We start from the raw sequence: 19,842 nt of genomic DNA on the forward strand, positions 1-19,842 counted from the left end.
AATCTGGTTTTAAATACGTGTTCTGCTAAGGACCCCTTTTAGTCTATGAATAAAATTCAATTATGTGTATTTTGTGCCTTATTCTGATTTTTTTTTTTTTTACTTTTTTTTTTTTTTTTTTTAAGGCAGGAAAGTTCTCGCTGTGTGGCCCAGTCTGGACTCCAACTCCTGGGGTCAAGTGATCCTCCCTTCTCTGCTGTAGCAGAGACTACGGGCCTCTGCCACTCACTGCGGCCTTATTCTGAATTTTTAATATCTAATTTTATCATCCCCCATAATCACAGCCAACATTTTCTTATCTCCTGGCTCTTCTTCATCAGCTCAGCTTTTTTTTTTTCCCGTCTAAAATATGTCGTCTCTACCTGACAGTCTATTCGGAGGAAAAGAAAACCTTAAGACTCAAGGTGGACCCTTCTCTGGCAACAGTAACGAGATAAGAATACGAAGCAGGTTCTGCGACTGCATTGCAATGTGATTGGAATGAGTAATCGTTTTTCATTCTGTATAGCATCTTTCTCCACCTACCAAATGGGGGGCCGTGCCATCTCTGCCTCTCGGTGAGGAGATATTACGACACAGCCAGAGAGATTCACAAAGCACCTTGCAGAGTGGGCCTACTCTACACTCTGGTTTTCACTTTTTATTGGAGTCACAGGTGGGAATGCATCAAACAAAAGATATAGGCTCTGGAATGTACGGGAAAGAGAGTTTCCATAATGGAAGCCCAAAGAAATTTCTACCGTTAAAATACATAATCTGCCAACCCTAAAACATCCACATAAAGAGGTAGGAGGGAATACTACCCCGCAGCTCCCCGATTCGGCCGCAGTCGTGGGCGGGGATTGGGGCTTGGGTACGCCCTTTGCGTCTGGTCCCCAAGGGACGCTCCCCAACCCTTGGCGCGCGAGGCGCCGCGTGAGGCCGGCTTTGCCCCTCCTTCCCTGCAAGAGCGCAGAGCAGCGGTTCTTGCGCCTGCGCCCTGCGCCGCTGTGCGCTTTGGCACCAGCTCGGAGCCCTTTGTGCGCATGCGCGCTCGCGCTCCCGCCCTCTCGCTGCGCTCGGCTGAGTCAGTCAGTCTGTCGGAGTCTGTCCTCGGAGCAGGCGGAGTAAAGGGACTCAGGCGAGCCAGTTGCCGGATTATTCTATTTCCCCTCCCTCTCACCCGCCCCGTATCTCTTTTCACCCTTCTCCCATCCTCGCTCGCGTAGCCATGGCGGAGCCGTCGGCGGCCACTCAGTCCCCTTCCATCTCCTCGTCGTCCTCCGGAGCCGAGCCGTCCGCGCCCGGCGGCGGCGGGAGCCCAGGAGCCTGCCCGGCCCTGGGGACGAAGAGCTGCAGTTCCTCCTGTGCGGGTAAGGCGCGCGGGGAGCCCCCGCTCTGGGAAAGAGGGCGAGCGGGGGCCTGGGGGCTGGGGGGATTAGGAGGCGAGGCGGGAGGAGGGCGAATTACCCTCGACTACTGAGGGCTTCAGCCCCCCGGGGACGAGCCATTGGAAAATGGGCAAAAGGGGAAGGGGAACGTAAGATTGTGCAGGCGGTGAGGAAATAGCGGGGTGTGAGGAAAACAGGTTGGGGGCGGGGAGATAGTCCAGTGGGCGTTAACGCCAAGACTGGGCAGGTGGGGAAAAATACCAGCTCGTGGGATAAAATGGAGAGTTGCTCGATGCATATGGTGAACCTGGGTGATTTAGTGGAGGATTAGAGAGATTGAGAGGATACGGGCAGGTGGGTGGTGGGAGAAACAATTCGTTACGATTTTTGAGGGGATGGTGGTGAAAGGGTTGCATTGCAGGTTTGCAGACAGGTGTTGACATAATCAAGCATTCATGATAGTCCTCCAAAATATTTTTGGCTGCCCACGGGGAAGATGAGGAAGTTTAATGGAAGCATTGTAGCCCGTTTTTTTGTTTGTTTGTTTTGTTTTTACTGTTTTCGGCTAGACTCCATAAATGCCGGATTTTTCTGAGGCTCCGGGATAGAAGGAGGCGTGATGAGAATAGCTCAGGGAAGATTTGGGAGGGAGCTGCTGATGGTCCAAGATGGATCCGTGGCTGCATCTGCAACAGCCTGCTCTTCCCTGGCGCTGCGTGGGGGTGGGGACACGCAATCAGTCGCTTATATTCTAGAAAATAGAGTCATGCTAAGCTATCAACATGTTTTGATTTCATGTTTTCTATGGGCTACTATTGATCGAAGTATAACAAAGGGGGGTGTTTACTGCAGAAAGGGGGAGGGGGAGAACATTCAGACAAAGCAAGGGCTGGTTGAGTCCCCTTCTCCCATCTCTCTGAAAGACTAAGAGCGAAGCTGCAGACCTCCTTTAGTTTCCATTGTATACGCGTCTGCCTGCTGGTGGGAGCTGCCTGGCAAGCTCCCCTTATGTAGAAATCTGCAGTGCAGATGCCTTCTTAAGGGGGGAAAAAAAACCACCATGGGCAGGTGGTAGTTCTTAAAGGAACGGAGTCTTTGAAGGGAAAAAAAAATGCGTTTTGTTAAAGGAAGGGCCGTAAATTCGGGAGAGTAGAGATAGTTTTGCTCTCTATTTAGTTATATTAAAGGATTTTGATAATTTTTTTTTAATGCTTTGTTGTCTCCTTTGGCAGAATCTTGGGTTGTAAAGAAAAAATTTCTGATCTTAGCCTTAGATGTATTATTCTCTACGTGTTTTTCTAACAGTGAATTTTCACCTGTCTGAGAGCTTTGGAGCCCTGTTGGATTTTTCAGTGTGGTTATGGCCATTTCAGTAGAAACAGGCAGTGTCAGGAAGCTTTTGCAGATAAAAGAATGAGGCAGCAAATTTAGAACCCTGTCCCCTTTAAATCACCAGCCGTTTCTCCAAATTTTTGTGTTCTGGGCTAAGGTCCAGATGAGCAGCGACTTCCTTATAACTTAGCAACTTGATATTTTTGCATTAATCACCTGTCATTGCTTACTGTTTGGTAGGCCCTTTTGTGCGTACCTTTTGGATTTTCTTGATTTTTCATTTTTGATTCAGACCTAAGTTTTAGAAATTTGGCTCTGTAAGCTCAAGATAAGACAGATGTTAAGTGTTGAAGAGTCATTCTAGTTAGCAGATTTGAAAATTTAGTCCTAGTTTATTTATAACTAAATGGTGAAATCATTTGAGATTCAACTTTTTCATTCTTTTAATGAACTTATGGAAGAACTGGCCTAGTAGGCCAATGAAATAAGAGTATTTTGTTCACAGACACACAGGCATACCACAACCTAACTGGCACCTAAATTGGCAATACGAATTTAATGACATAACATATTTCTGTTTGGCTTATCTTTTTTAATGTCATCTACCCTTGTCACAATTTTTATCTATTTATTGTGTATTTTTTGCACTCCTCTTTATGATAGTGGAAAAGGTACTGAAATTATGTGTTTTGCCAAAAGTAGTAGAATTTATATCATGAAGTGCTGTTCCAAGTACATGAGTTTGCATTACATTTTTCCGAATAATATTAAATGCCACAGTTTCCACTCGTTATTTCTTTCTCTTTTCTTTTCTTTTTCTTTTTTTCTTTTTTTTTTTTTTTTGAGACAAGATCTTGCTCTGTCACAGTCTGGAGTGCAGTGGAGCCATCTTGGCTCACTGCAACCTCCATCCACCTCCAGGGTTCAAATGATTCTCACGCTTCAGCCACCCGAGTAGCTGGGATTACAGGTGTGTGCCACCACACCTGGTTAATTTTCTTTTGTTTTGTTTGTTTGTTTGTTTGTTTTGAGACGGAGTCTTGCTCTGTCACCCAGGCTGGAGTGCAGTGGTGCGATCTCAGCTCACTGCAACCTCCGTCTCTCGGGTTCATGCCATTCTCCTGCCTCAGCCTCCCGGTAGCTGGGACTACAGGCGCCCGCCACCACGCCCGGCTAATTTTTTGTATTTTTAGTAGAGACAGGGTTTCACAGTGTTAGCCAGAATGGTCTCGATCTCCTGACCTCCTGATCCCGCCCTCCTCGGCCTCCCAAAATGCTAGGAATACAGGCATGAGCCACCACACCCGGCCCACACCTGGTTAATTTTTATATCTTTGGTAGAGATGGGGTTTTGCCATGTTGGCCAGGCTGGTCTCAAACTCCTGGCCTCATGAGATCTGCCCTCCTCGGCCTCCCAAAGTGCTGGGATTACAGGTGTGAGCCACCGTGACCAGCTTTACCCATTATTTCTTAGATTTGTATTTCTTAGATGTGCTGTAGACACTTATCACTATTAGCACTTAAAACAGTGATATATAGTAGTACTTGGTAAGTATTTGTTGAATAAATTATCAAATTTACGAGCTAGAAAGGCACACTTGAGAAATAAACTAAAGACAGACTCTTTTTGGAGTCTCGCTCTGTAGCCGAGGCTGGAGTGCAGTGGTGTGATCTTGGCTCACTGAAACCTCTATCTCCTGGGCTCAAGCCATTCCCCCACCTTAGCCTCCTGAGTAGGTGGGATTACAGACATGCACCACCACGCCCAGATAATTTTTGTACTTTTAGTAGATACGGGGTTTTGCCATGTTGGCCAGGCTGGTCTTGAACTCCTGACTTCAAGTGATCCGCCTGCCTCGGTCTCGCAAGGTGTTGGGATTACAGGCATGAGCCACACTGAGCCCGGCCGAGAGACTCTTATCTTAAATGCTTATCCATTGCAAATGTGCATTCATATTGTCTAAAAACCACTAATACAGTTTTGGTGGGCCCATTGCAAGATCCTCATTTGTCGGGTCACTACTTGAACATAAAAGTTTACCTTAAGATACTGCAGTGTGGGGCCGGGCATGCTGGCTGACGCCTGTAATCCCAGCACTTTTGGAGGCTGAGGTGGGTGGATCACCTGAGGTCAGGAGTTAGAGACCAGCCTGACCAACATGGTGGAACCCTGTCTCTACTAAAAAAATACAAAAATTAGCCGGGCACAGTGGCGGGCACCTGTAGTCTCAGCTACTCGGGAGGCTGAGACAGGATCGCTTGAACCTGGGAGGCAGAGGTTGCAGTGAGCTGAGATCACACCATTGCACTCTAGCCTAGGTGACCGAGCAAGACTCCGTCTCAAAAAAAAAAAAAAAAAAAGGTACTGCAATGTGTAGTAATCATTTTTATTGCAGAATCCTTTCCTCCTTGCAGGATGTTTTAGTCATGTCACAAAGGAAGTGTCTCAGGGTTTTGCACCATGAAAATAAGATGAAGTTTGTTATTCCAAAATTTAACTTATTTAAAATGTAGATGCTAAAAAAATTACCTTAATTGTGCAAAAAAAAAAATCTGCACGTATTGCTGTCATCCTCCAGCTTCATGTTCTTTCACCAAGCTCCTCTTGGTTTTGGAGAGTCGTCTTGGTTTTAGTTAAAGAAAAGTAAGTGATTGCTTGGTGTCCTACAGAAAACAATTTTGTCTTGACCGACTTGTCCAGTAATGAATTTTATAAGTATTAGTTACTACATACAGGTAGAGAGTGAGTGATGGCACTCTGTACTTTAGTGCCTTAGGTTCTAATGCAGCCAGCAATGTAGTATGCTTAGAGATGGGGATCAGGGGTCAGGATGGTTTCCCAGATTTCTGCCTTTGAAGGAAACTGAAGATTTCAGAGGCAGAAATTTTAGGTTGAGGTAAAAGAGACTGAAATATTCAGTGTTCATTTCAGAGCAAGAGTTGCCTTTATTAGACCTCAAGTATAGAGACATGTCTATCATCTGAACTTTAAAAAGTACTTTAATAGTTTACTGATGACACGATGTTGAAATTCTATAACTTGGCCGGGCACAGTGGCTCACGCCTGTAATCCTAACACTTTGGGAGGCCAAGGCAGGCGGATCACGAGATCAGGAGATCGAGACCATCCTGGCTAACATGGTGAAACCCCATCTCTACTAAAAATACAAGAAATTAGCCGGGTGTGGTGGCGGGCGCCTGTAGTCCCAGCTACTCTGGAGGCTGAGGCAGGAGAATGGCGTGAACCCGGGAGGAGGAGCTTGCAGCGAGCCAAGATTGTGCCACTGCACTCTGACCTGGGGGACAGAGCAAGACTCCATCTCAAAAAAAAAAAAGAAAAGAAAACATTCTATAACTTGCTAGAGACTGCTTTTTATTGTTATGAAAGTTGGCTGAGTGTGGTGGCTCACACCTGTAATCCCAGCACTTTGGGAGGCTGAGGTGGGTGGCTTTGCTTGAGCTCGCGAGTTTGAGACCAGCCTGGACAATTATGGTGAAACCCCATCTCTACAAAAAGACAAAAAAGCAAGAATTAACTGGGCATGGTGATGTGCACCTGTGGTCCCAGCCACTTAGGAGACTGAGGTGGGAGGATGGCTTGAGCTGGGGACAGAGGTTGCAGTGAGCTGAGATTGTGCCATTGCACTCCAGCCTGAGTGACTGAGCCAGAACTTATCTTAAAAAAAGAAAAGGAAAAAAGAAAATCATGATGCCAAAATAAAACTACATTTTATATGTTTGTTCATAGCAATTAGCTCAAAGCACACACGGCTTGGGCAATTTTTTGAAAAAGGTTTGCTTTAAATATTTCTTCGGACTGCAACTTCACCCCCGGTTCACCCATTCTCCCCCCTCCGATACTGGACTACAGGCCCCACCTCCACCCCCGGTAATTTTAGTAGAGACGGGGTTTCACTGTGGTCTCGATCTCCTGACCTCGTGATCCGCCCGCCTAGGCCTCCCAAAGTGCTGGGATTACAAGCGTGAGCCACCGCGCCCGGCCGCTTTAAATATTTCTTTCCTCACTCATGAAACTTAGTTGTTCTGTGTACTTTTTATGGCTTCATTTTCACACTTTGTTCTAACATATTAATCAAATGTGAGTATGTAATTTGTGTTTTGAGTTAACCCTTAAATAAAAAGGAATGTGGCCTCCTGTCCAACACTGACATCATCTGAGTGTTACATTCGTATCAGATTATCAGTGGCAGTGTAATGTGTTAAAACACAGACTTGAGCTCCAGGAATGCCTAGATTTCAATCCTGGCCCTGTCTCTTAATAATTATGTGATCTTGTGCAAGTCCTGAGCCTCAGTTTCCTTAACTTGAAAATTGGGATAATAGTATCTACCTTGGAGTTGGTATGAAAAATTAAACACAATTTGGCTGGGTGCGGTGGCCCACGCCTGTAATCACACCACTTTGGGAGGCCAAGGCGGGCGATCTCCTGAGGTCAGGAGTTCGAGACCAGCCTGGCCAACATGGTGAAACCCCGCCTCTATTAAAGATACAAAAAATTAGCTGGGTGTGGTTGTGCACGCCTGTAATCCCAGCTACTCAGGAGGCTGAGGCAGGAGAATCGCTTGAACCCAGGAGCTGGAGGTTGCAGTGAGCCAAGATAGCGCCATTGCACTCCAGCCTGAGCAACAGGGTGAGACTCCATCTAGAAAAAAAAAAAGTAAACGCATTTATAGGGCTTAACACAGTGTCTTGCCCGTAGTAAATAACTGTACCGTTAATGTGAAGAAATGACATATAGATCAACAATGTGACCTAGACACATTTGCTTTGTACCCTTAAATCCTGACCTTTGTTAAATAATAATACCTAATGTTTGACAAATCCATTTGTAGGTTACAAACTACTTGCACATATTAATAGATACAACTTAGCAGTTCAAGTACAAATGAGAAATCTGTCTTCCTCACAATCAATGACTATTGTTATGCCTTTTTTCCCTTCCCACATGGGAGTCATTTGTTTCAGTTTGTGGCCCTTCATGTTAATGTCATAAAGCTGCCACCCGCTTCCACTAAGGTGGTCTGTTAAAGAGGTAGAGGGAGGAGCCAAGATGTTTCCCAGAAGGCTTGGCATGAATCACTATGCTTAAATACTTATGCAGATTCTGACTAATAAGTGTTGTTATGATACGTTAGGAAACCCCTTTTGGCACGGAAGCGAGCATACAGGAGACAGCAAGAATGGTCATGTCAACATGGCCTGCAAATGCCTGCTGACTTGGATTGTTTTTATTCTCCAAGAATAAGAAGTGGTTTTTTTTGTTTGTTTGTTTGTTTGTTTTTGAGACGGAGTCTTGCTCTGTCGCCCAGGCAGGAGTGCAGTGGTGGGCTCTCGGCTCACTGCAAGCTCCGCCTCCCGGGTTCACGCCATTCTCCTGCCTCAGCCTCCCGAGTAGCTGGGACTGCGGGCGGCCACCACCACACCTGGCTAATTTTTTGTATTTTTAGTAGAGACGAGGTTTCACCGTGTTAGCCAGGATGGTCTTGATCTCCTGACCTTGTGATCCACCTGCCTCGGCCTCCCAAAGTGCTGGGATTACAGGCCTGAGCCACCGCACCCGGCCAAGAAGTTTTTTTTAATGCTGTTTTTGTCTATTGTCAAATTCACAAGTAATGGAACCACTCTGGTCAAATTAAACAACCAGTCTACATACATTTAGTAGGTGCACCTTTACCCTAAATTGTGATTTCTAAGGGGTTATTAAGTGGCTGGTAAGAATCTCAGTGTTTTTATTCTTGGTGTTTTAAAGATGGGCTGAAAATAAAAACCAATATTACTGCTTTTATCAAATTCTCCTGTGAGGAAATAATGTATTTATCCTGATATAGGGGTTACCTGTGTAGTCCTGTGCATGTTTCAAGCCTTGTAAAATGAAGTTTGGTAATGAAGGAATTGGTGACGTGTTGTTGAAGGGAAAAGGGAAAGTTGAGCTTTCCAGTTTTGTTTGAGCCAAGAGTATGTTGTGCAGAAAGACACTTCTCTTTACCCATAATCCTAGAATTTACCATTTTTGTAATTCTAAACGGAATTACAAAGCCTTCATTAAGTAAGTAGGTTTTCTGATATAAATGTGTATATTTGTTGTGTGCACTTAGCTTATAGTTTGTGTTAACTTTATTGTTGATGATGAATTTAGCCTCCTAAAGTATACAGACTTGTGAAAAATTCAGTTTTGTAGTAAAACTTTTTCTCTTAATTTAGCTAATCCTCTCTGTATTGTTCTAATTTTCTGAAGTAAGCACTCATAGTAAAACTTTTTAGACAGAAATTAGCAGGTCGATATTTTGTTCATATAATTAACTTATTCAGAAGTTGCCCAGAAAACTGACTTAACCTTCTATTCTGTTCATTTATGACAGCTACTAGTTTTAGAGTTATTTTGGATCATAGGGTATGTTGTAGATGTTTTGAAAGAAGTATGTGTGTTAAATAAGTTTAGCTGGCCGGGCGTGGTGGCTCATGCCTGTAATCCCAGCACTTTGGGAGGCCGAGGGGGGCGGATCACCTGAGGTCGGGAGTTCGAGACCAGCCTGACCAACATGGAGAAACTCCATCTCTACTAAAAATACAAAATTAGCCGGGCGTGGTGGCATGTGCCTGTAATCCCGGCTACTAGGGAGGCTGAGGCAGGAGAATCGCTTGAACCCAGGAGGCAGAGGTTGCAGTGACCCGAGATCGCGCCATTACATTCCAGCCTGGGCACCAAGAGCAGAACTCCGTCTCAAAAATAATAATAATAATAATAATAAGTTTAGCTGTAATCAGTATTGCTTGTGATTGCATCGTTGAAGTCTTCTGGGCATCTGTGAGTTTTGTAAGACATGTTACTCTGTGATATTGCAACCTCAGAGAATCTCTCTAAATACTGTAACAGGGTTTGCATTTCCATTTTACGTATGGGAGAAGGTTATCAGCAAGTGGCCTGCTCTTGTGATTTTTTTTTTAATTTCAAAGAACTATTCTTACCTGTTTTCTCCAATCAACTGATTTATTATCTCCTGTAACCATATCATCATAACTTAACCGGAGGGGGCAGTGAGCTTTTTGACGTGTTCCTCATTGGTAGCTTGCCCTTCAAGATATATGGAAGGACATTCCGGAAAGCCTTTTGTTATGAAAATTTTGTCCTTTTATTTGAACATATTTCAACGGAGGATGAGATAGAAATGCTTGACCTCATGAATACTTGATTACATGATATCTTACATTTGTGTACTGCTTTATGATTTAAGTTGTGCCCATATGTTACCTTAATTCAACAACTTGGCGTACATGAAAGCTCTTTGCCAGGTGCTATGGAAGATAGAAAGGTAAATAAAATATAGATCATTCCTCTAGAGGCCATATTCAATAGACGAAAGACTTGCATTATGTTTATCTGTGAGGTAGACAGGTAGTGATGTAACCCCCTTCTTACAGATGGGCACTCAGGCATAGAGTTTAATGCCCACGCTTTAAGACTTGAAGCAACATGTACTAAAAGTGGCTCAGTCACCCCTTCGAATTCAGTGATCGGTTTAACTTAAAAGCCTTAATTTCTGGCTCCATGGTTCTTAAGCCAGGTACCTTTTTATTTCACGGCTCTACGGAAGCTTTTCTAGTCAAGTTCACCAGATATTTTCCACATTGTTAAATTCAGTGGTCACTTCTCCATCCTCCTCTTAACATGCTTTCACAACAGCTTTTGACATAATTGATTACTCTCTCCTTGAAATACTTTTTTAATTTGTCTTCTATGACACCGCATACTCACTCTCACTGGCTTTTCATCCTCTGTCTCCATAAAATTCACCATTTTAAGGTGGGTTTTAGTGTATGCACAAGGTTGTACAGCTATCTCCACTATCTAATTCCAGAACATTTTTATTACCCCAAAGAGAAACCCCACATCTGTTAGCAGTCATTCACCATTCTTCCCTCCCCTCAATTCTCTGGCAACTGTTAATCTACTTTCTGACTCTGTGGATTTCCTTATTCTTGAGATTTAATATTGCTAATTCTTTTTTTTTTTTTTTTTTGAGATGGAATCTCACTCTGTCACCCAGGCTGGAGTGCAGTGGGCACGATCTCTGCTCACTGCAACGTCTGCCCTCTGAGTTCAAGCGATTCTCCTGCCTCGGCCTCCCAAGTAGCTGGGATTATAGGCATGTGCCACCATGCCCAGCTAATTTTTGTATTTTTAGTAGAGACAGGGTTTCACCATGTTGGTCAGGCTGGCCTTGAACTCCTGACCTCAGGAGATCCACCCTCCTTGGTCTCCTAAAGTGCTGGAATTACAGGTGTGAGCCACTGCGTCTGACCTAATTATTTTTGTGGAGATAAGGTCTCACTGTGTTGCCTAGGCTGGTATTGAACTCCTGGGCTCAAGCGATCCTCCTGCCTTGGCTTCTCAAAGTGCTGGGATTACAGGCATGAGCCACAGTGCCTGTCCCAATCTTTCCTTTTAAGTTTGTTCTTCTCACAGTCTTCTCAATCTCAATAAGTGGCCATTCTGTTCTTTCCTTCTTTTGCTCAAATCAAAAACCTTGGAGTTATCCTTGATTCCTTTCTATCCTTCATACAAGCCGTCAACAAATGCTTTTGATTCTACCTTCAAAAAGAGATCCAAAGTCTGACCAATTCTGTCAGTCTCCATTGCTACCACCCTGGTCCAGGGTAGCTCTTTTAGATTATTGTAGATGCCTCCCATCTGGTCTCCCTGCTTTCTCCTTGTCTCTCTTCAGTCCATTTTCCATACAGCAGCTGGTGTAAGCCTGTGAAAATGCACGTTGCATCATGTCACTTATGAGCAGAGTGCTACAGTGGCTTCCTGTTACACTCAGTAAATGCTGATATCCTCAGAAGACTTATTAATAAATACCCTGTAATATCTGGCCTCAACCTCTCCCTTTCTCACCTGGCTTCAACCATACTGGCCTCCTTGTCTCACTCTGTCTCCCAGGCTGGAATGCAGTGGCGCAATCTTGGCTCACTGCAACCTCTGCCTCCCAGGTTCAAGCAATCCTCTCACCTCAGCCTCCCAAGTAGCTGGTATTACAGGTGCTCACCTCCATGCCCGGCTGATTTTTGTATTGTTAGTAGAGACGGGATTTCACCATGTTGGTCAGACTGGTTTTGAACTCTTGACCTCAAGTCATCCACCCACCTCGGCCTCCAAAAGTGCTGGGATTACAGGCATGAGCCACTGTGCCCAGCCTTCCTTGTTCTTTACACCAGAAATAACCCTCTACCTCAGGGTTTTATTTGCTGTTCACTCTGCCTAGAATGCTCTTCTCTCATTGCAGTAGACTCAATGTTTATGTCCCCACCCCTGCAACCCGGCCAAATCATATGTTAAAACCTAACCCCTGGCCAGGCACGGTGGCTCATGCCTGTAATCCCAGCACTTTGGGAGGCTGAGGCAGGCGGATCACGAGGTCAGGAGATGGAGACCATCCTGGCTAACATGGTGAAACCCTGTTTCTACTAAAAATACAAAAAAAAAATTAGCCGGGCATGGTGGCGCGCGCCTGTATTTCCAGCTACTCGGGAGACTGAGGCAGGAGAATCGCTGGAACCTGGGAGGCGGAGGTTGCAGTGAGCCGAGATTGTGCCACTGCACTCCAGCCTGGGTGACAGAGCGAGACTCCATCTCAAAAAAAGAAAAAAAAAAAAAACACCTTCAGAAGGAAGGAATGTTTTATAGACCACTTTGATTTTCTTTTTTGCATGTGGCAGTTTTAAGTTATTAAAATCAGTACTTTTTAATGGGAACAACTTGACCCAAAATTTGTCACAGAATTTTGAGACCCATTAAAAAAGTTCAATGAGAAAGAAAAAAAAAGTTCAATGAGAAAGAGAAAAAAAGAGATGGGGTCTCACCATATTGCCCATGTTGGTCTTGATTGAACTCCTGAGCGCAAGAGATCCTCCTTCCTTGGCTTCTCGATGTGCTGGGATTACAGGCGTAAGCCACCATGCCCAGCTTCCTTATTGGTTTTGTCCAGCAACTAAAACTAGCCCTTGGCTCATAAGAGGTATTCAATAAATATCTATGGGAAGAATGAGTGGAGAAACTCTTCCCAGAAAAACATGCATATTAACAAAGTATTGTGGCCAGATGCAGTGGCTCACACCTGTAATCCCAGCACTTTGGGAGGCCTAGGCAGGTGGATCACCTGAGGTCAGGAGTTCGAAACCAGCCTGACCAACATGGAGAAACCCCGTCTCTACTAAAAATACAAAATTAGCCGGGCATGGTGGCACATGCCTATAATCCCAGCTACAAGGGAAGGCTGAGGCAGGAGAATCGCTTGAACCTGGGAGGTGGAGGTTGTGGTGAGCCGAGATCGCGCCATTGTACTCCAGCCTGGGCAACAAGAGCAAAACTCCATCTCAAAAAAAAAAAAAAAAAAAGTATTGCATAGTTTTCACAGGGTTCATGAACTGCTGTCAAATTCATTCATAAACTTCAGGTTAAGAACATTTGGTTTTTGAAAGTCAAATTGTAAACTTTGTTATATGCTTATAATTCATAATTTCTATAAGACCTCTATGGAAATAGATGTATCCATTTAAGTGCTGAGGAGAGAGTTTTCCTGTAAGCCCATAAAACTATATCTGTAATAGAAATATGTTTAAGGTTAGCCTCTTTTATTTCTTCTGGATTGTAGGTATTTTCTACTAGTGACTTTAATCCAGAAAAACATGTTTTCATAAACACTTGAATGCCACATTGTGACATATTAGAAAGAGACTCTGGCTGGGCACAGTGGCTCATGCCTGTAATCTCAGCACTTTGGGAGGCCAAGATGGGAGGATTGCTTGAGCCCAGGAGTTTGAAACCAGCCTGCACAACATAATGAAACCCCATCTCTACAAAAATTAAAAACAATCTGGGTGTGGTGGTACGTGCCTGTAGTCCCAGCTCCTTAGGGGGCTGAGATGGGAGTATCACTTGGGCCCTCAAGGTCAAGGCTGCAGTGATTGCACTACCACTGCACTCCATCCTCCGCAACAGAAGACCGAAGACCCTGTCTCAAAAAAAAAAGAAGACTGGGGTATTAAGATATATTTGTAACCAGTTTATTAATTAATTATGGTTTTTTTTTTTTTTTTTGAGATGGAATTTTGCTCTTGTTGCCCAGGCTGGAGTGCAATGGTGTGATCTCGGCTCACCGCAACCTCTGCCTCCCAGGTTCAAGCAATTCTCCTGCCTCAGCCTCCCAAGTAGCTGGGATTACAGGCATGTGCCATCACATCCAGCTAATTTTGTATTTTTAGTAGAGACAGGGGTTCTCCATGTTGGTCAGGTTGCTCTTGAACTCGCGACCTCAGGTGATCCTACTGCCTTGGCCTCCCAAAGTGCTGGGATTACAGGCATGAGCCACCGTGCTTGGCCTATTAATTTATTTTTAAGACAAGGCCTGGATCGACAGGCTGGAGTGCAGTGGCATGATATCGGTTCACTACAACGTCCATGTCCTGGGCTCAAGCCGTCCTCCCACCTCAGCCTCCTGAGTAGCTGGGACTATAGGCGTGGCTGTTTTTTGTATTTTTCTAGAGATGAGGTTTCACCATGTTGCCCAGGCTGATCTTGACCTCATAAGCTCAAGTGATCCGCCCACCTCAGCCTCCCAATGTGTTGGGATCACAGGAGTGAGCCACCGCACCCAACCTTTAACCAATTTCATATCTACATAGTCCATTTTGTTTCTGTCAGGCTTTCTAATTTTCTTTTGCAACAAGAGTTCTGTTTTGTTCTTCCTCTTAGATTGCATATACATTTACTCTAATAAATGGTACAAAGAAAGCTTTCTAACTCTTTTTAGTGATGTAACAGAAGAGTGGGCATCTTGGAAATTAGCACTGTTTTGACTTATATGAGAGGGAACTGCTGTCTTAGTAACTACTACATTAATAAGACGAATGTCCAGTTACTACTTACTACTCAGTCTAGTTTTGAAATAACAAGCTAAATCTAAAAATCTCTTAGAGTTTGGGTTTCAGCAAACATTTATGAAGCTCCTGTAAATTCAAGCCTCCATATTCCGTGACTTCTGCTATATGCTGGACCACCTGAAAGATACAAAGATATGTAAGAGGTCTTTAACTCTCAGGTGCTTCCAATCAGGTTGTAGTTATTTTCCAACAATAAATAAATTGAATTTATTTCATTAGATATTCTGAGAACTAAGACATTAATAATTGATTTCTTTTTTTTTCCCCCTGAAATTCCTGAGCTTCAACTAGTTGGTCTGTTTTTATAGTAGTTATGTTAGCTATAAATGAATAAATAAAAATCAACCTGCCAGTTTATGTAGATTCTCCCCCCTTGAGGAGGTGGAGCTTAACCCCTCCACCACTTAGGGGTGGATGATGAGTTTAATGACTTGTTTTCACAGAGTACAGTGTGGAAGGGTGGGGAGAAGTACTGCTTTCTTCACCCAGGTGGAGAATCCTGGCAAGCACTACCTCAGCCAGGGATCAGGTTAACATCATCAGTTGGTAAGTCATATTGATAGTCTGTACTCCTTTTTGGTTTTTTTTTTTTTTTTTTTTTTTTGGAGATGGAGTCTTGCTCTGTTGCCCAGGCTGGAGTGCAGTGGCATAATTTCGGCTCACTGCAAGCTCCACCTTCCTGGTTCACGCCATTCTCCTGCCTCAGCCTCCGGAATAGCTGGGACTACAGGCGCCCATCACCATGCCTGACTAATTTTTTGTATTTTCAGTAGAGACGGGGTTTCACCGTGTTAGCCAGGATGGTCTTGATCTCCTGACCTCGTGATCCACCCGCCTTGGCCTCCCAAAGTGCTGGGATTACAGGCATGAGCCACCGTGCCCAGCCCCCTGTTGCTATTTTTAAGAAAATTTTAAAAATATATATTGTGATGAATAATCTTATAGCCACATATTTGCACGAATGACTGGTTATTTATTGGAATTAGATTTTCAGCAGGTCCACTTATGCTTTTTTTTTTTTTGAGATAGAGCCTCGCTCTGTCGCCCAGGCTGGGGTACAGTGGTTCCATCTCAGCTCACTGCAACCTCCACATCCCAGATTCAAGCAATTCTCCTGCCTCAGCCTCCCAAGTCAAGTAGCTGGGATGTGTGCTACCACACCCAGCTAATTATTATTATTATTATTGAGACGAAGTCTCACTCTTGTTCCCCAGGCTGGAGTGCGATGGCACGATCTGGGCTCACTGCAACCTCCTCCTCCTGGGTTCAAGTGATTCTCCTACCTTGGCCTCCCGAGTAGCTGGGATTACAGGCACCTGCCACCACGCCTGGCTAATTTTTGTATTTTTAGTAGAGACGAGGTTTCACTATGTTGGCCAGGCTGTTCTTGAACTCCTTACCTCAGGTGATCTGCCCGCTTCGGCCTCCCAAACTGCTGGCATTACAGGCAAGAGCCACCGTGCCCAGCCCACTTGTGCTTTTTCAATATCATATCTCTAGCAATTTTATGGGCTTTGTTCCAGAAAAAATTGTTTCTTTTTTATGTATTTTGAGACTTTTTTCTTCTATTGGCTCCTTTCTGTCTCTCTGTAAATATACTTGTCATTTTCATTTCTAAAAAGCTTTCCCTCAACATTGCCTCTCCCTATAGCTGCTGCCCAGTTTTTAGTTCTTCCCTTTATCACCTGTATTTCCCATACTTTTTGTTTTCAGTGTTTTTTAAACTTACCTTCACTCCTCAGTCTTCAGTGTCTGTTCCCTCCCCCTCTACCACTCTCATTTTAGTCATCAATGCCAAATTAATTTCTGTGATCCTTTTCATAGTCTTTTTTTTCTTTGTCTCACTCTATTGCCCAGGTGCCATGGCTCAATCTCAGCTCACTGCACCCTCCGCCTCCTGGGCTCAAGTGATCCTTTCAGCTCAGCCCCGCAAGTAGCTGGGACTACAGGAGCAAGCCAGCATGCCTGGTTAATTTTTGTATTTTTTGTAGAGACGGGATTTTACCACGTTGCACAGGCTGGTCTCAAACTCCTGAGGTCAAGCCATCCACCTGCTTCGGCCTCCCAAAGTGCTAGGATTACAGGCATCAGCTACTGCTCCTGATCGTTTTTCATAGTCTTAATTTAGCCATTCAGTGGCTTTGACTCTTAACCATTCTCTGAAGCATTCTCCAAATGGCACCATTTTTCCCTTTCTTGACTCCTTTCTGTTTTCTTCACTGGTCCTTCTTTCTTGATCCCCTTTAAATATACATATTTTAAAATTTATCTTCATGCCATCTGGTAAGGTCGAGTGGACAATCTCAGCATACCTGGGAAACTTAACATGATCTAAGATCACTGGGGGACTATTGACTCCAGATACTGTCTTGTACATGAGGCAAGGCTGGGAGAAGTTGTTCCGACTGACTGCCAGCACCTGCTCCCAAGCTCCTACCACTGGCCCCTTTAAATATTGAGATATCCCAAGTTTTTTTTTTTTTTTTTTTTTGGAGATGGAGTCTTGCTCTGTCGCCCAGGCTGGAGTGCAGTGGCGCAATCTCGGCTCACTGCAAGCTCCGCCTCCCGGGTTCACGCCATTCTCCTGCCTCAGCCTCTCCGAGTAGCTGGGACTACAGGCGCCCGCCACCACGCCCGGCTAATTTTTTGTATTTTTAGTAGAGTTTCACCATGTTAGCCAGGATGGTCTTGATCTCCTGACCTCGTGATCCACCCACCTCAGCCTCCCAAAGTGCTGGGATTACAAGCGTGAGCTACCGTGCCCGGCTGAGATATCCCAAGATTCTTTTGTAAAACTTCTGTATTTCTTCCTGGATGAAGGTATTCACTGCAGTAGTGTCAGTTCTCACCCAAATGTTGATTCCCAGATACTTATCTACAGCATTTTCCTCTCTTCTGAGCCTGTCCCTATTACTGAACTGCCTGTTCAACAGTTGCCACTTATATATGCCTTAGGCAACTTTTTTAATATTGAAAGTTAATAATATAAGGGATTCCTGGCCGGGCACAGTGGCTCACGCCTGTAATCCGAACACTTTGGGAGGCCAAGGCTGGTGGGTCACTTTAGGTCAGGAGTTTGAGACCAGCCTGCCAACATGGTGAAACCCCATCTCTACTAAAAATACAAAAATTAGCCATGTGTGGTGGCATGCGCCTGTAATCCCAGCTACTCAGGAGGCTGAGGCATGAGAATCACTTGAACCTGGGAGGCAGAGGTTGCAGTGAGCCGAAATCACATCACTGTACTCCAGCCTGGGCAGGCGACAGAGCTGAGACTCCTTCTCAAGAAAAAAAAGAATTCCTTCTGTGTTCCCAACCTTGGCATTTCATTTAGTCCCTCAGTGATCTTTTACTTCTCCAGTCTTCAACATCCAGGCAGATGGTCTCAAGACCTGTCTTCTGTCTTGTCAGCAGTCCTCTCATTCCCATCCTCACTGCCTTAGTGCGAGCCTTTATCTCTTGCCAAGATTATGCAGTAGCTTTTCAGTTCAGTCCATGCTCTACCCTGCTGCCAGAGTTCTTTCTAAAACACGTGATATTGTCACACCCTTACCTAAAAACCTTCAGTGATTCCTTATTACACAAAGGATATAATCCAGATTACATGGCATTTAAAGCCATTTGGAATCTGGCCAGTTGTTCCTTCTCCCCAGAATGCCTTTCCCTTCCTTTTTCACCTCATGAACTTAAATCTTTAACACCAAGCTTACCAGCTCTTCTGAAACATTCTTAATTTATCATAGTGGCTGTCTCTGCTGCATTCCCACAACTCATACAGTTTTACTGGTGAATTATTTGCTTTTCAGCTACTTGTGGGCACTGTATTACCAGTACTAACACAGGTCCTGGACTTAGCTACTTAATGAAAGTGATTTCATTAATGGCATTTGAGGATTAAGATCATTCTGGGGTTCAGTTCCCTGTGACACAAATACAGAGTATGAATACAAGGTGGTTTTGTAAGTTGGAAACCTCATGGAATATTGTTCCAGCTATTACAAGTTATCTGTGTTCTGCATCTGCATAACAATTTGCATGTTGAAATTTTCCATTAGGAGGGAGTGGTGTTAGGTGAAGGTGAAAAGGCAAACAGCTGGCATGTTCATAGGCTCTTTTTTGGCATTGGGCTTGAAGCATTTGGTTTTTCAGGTTTGTTGAGATTTAAACTCATCATTGGCAGAGATTTAATGTCGATAGTAAATGCATGTAGAAATGGATCCATCTGGAAACAGAGAGATAGGAAAACGTGCTTCTTTTACTTTCTTTTTTTTTTTTTTTTTTTTTAAGGTAAGGTCTCACTCTGTTGCCCAGGCTGGAGTACAGTGGTGTTATCACGGTTCACTGCAGCCTCAGCTTCCTGGCCTCAAATAATCCTCTCACCTCAGCCTTCCAAGTAGCTGGGACTACAGGCGCATGCCACCACACCCAGCTAATTTTTTTATTTTTTATTTTATTTTATTTTTATTTTATTTTTTTTTTTTTGAGACGGAGTCTCGCTGTCGCCCAGGCTGGAGTGGAGTGGTGCGATCTTGGCTCACTGCAGGCTCCTCACGCCATTCTCCTGCCTCAGCCTCCCGAGTAGCTGGGACTACAGGCACCCGCCACCTCGCCTGGCTAATTTTTTGTATTTTTAGTAGAGACGGGGTTTCACCGTGTTAGCCAGGATGGTCTCGATATCCTGACCTTGTGATCCGCCCGCCTCGGCCTCCCAAAGTGCTGGGATTACAGGCGTGAGCCACCGCACCCGGCCTATTTTTTATTTTTTGTGGAGACAGGATCTCACTGTGTTGCCCAGGCTGGTCTTGAGCTCCTGAGTGAAAGCAGTCCACCTGCCTCAGCCTCCCAAAGTGCTAGGATTACAGGCGTGAGCCACTTCGTCTGGCCTGTTTCCCCATCCCCATCCTCTTTTTTTTTTTTTTTTTTTTTTGAGAGACAGGATCTCACTTTGTCACCCACGCTGGAGTGCAGCGGCGTGTGGTGCGCTCTCTCTTCCCGCCTTCTCCTAGGCTCAAATGGTCCTTCCACCTCAGCCTCCTGAGAAGTAAAGGATTAATTGAAATTTGTTATTTTTTGTTTGATCTTCATTGGTCACTGTGTATCCTGATAAGAATTTTCAGGCCAGGCTCGGTGGCTCACACCTGTAATCCCGGCACTTTGGGAGGCCGAGGCGGGCGGATCA

The 19,842-nt window shown here is 44.5% G+C and overlaps 1 protein-coding gene across 4 annotated transcripts in view; it reads left to right on the forward strand.

The window, feature by feature from the left end:
• Window positions 1–1,008: 1,008 nt before the first annotated feature.
• The window catches only part of RTN3 (reticulon 3), an 83,853-nt gene continuing 65,019 nt past the window's right edge, over window positions 1,009–19,842 (forward strand). For 2 of the 4 annotated variants that reach the window (XM_058438836.1, XM_032153161.2), the window contains exon 1: window positions 1,009–1,352. In XM_058438836.1, the coding sequence (XP_058294819.1) occupies window positions 1,211–1,352 (142 nt within the window). In that variant the 5' untranslated portion in view covers window positions 1,009–1,210. The remainder of the gene's footprint in view (window positions 1,353–19,842) is intronic. The other 2 variants (XM_032153163.2, XM_032153164.2) reach the window with 2 other exon arrangements.

Source organism: Hylobates moloch, unplaced genomic scaffold (genome assembly GCF_009828535.3).
Source record: "Hylobates moloch isolate HMO894 unplaced genomic scaffold, HMol_V3 SCAFFOLD_5, whole genome shotgun sequence".
Taxonomy (NCBI): Eukaryota; Metazoa; Chordata; class Mammalia; order Primates; family Hylobatidae; genus Hylobates; species Hylobates moloch.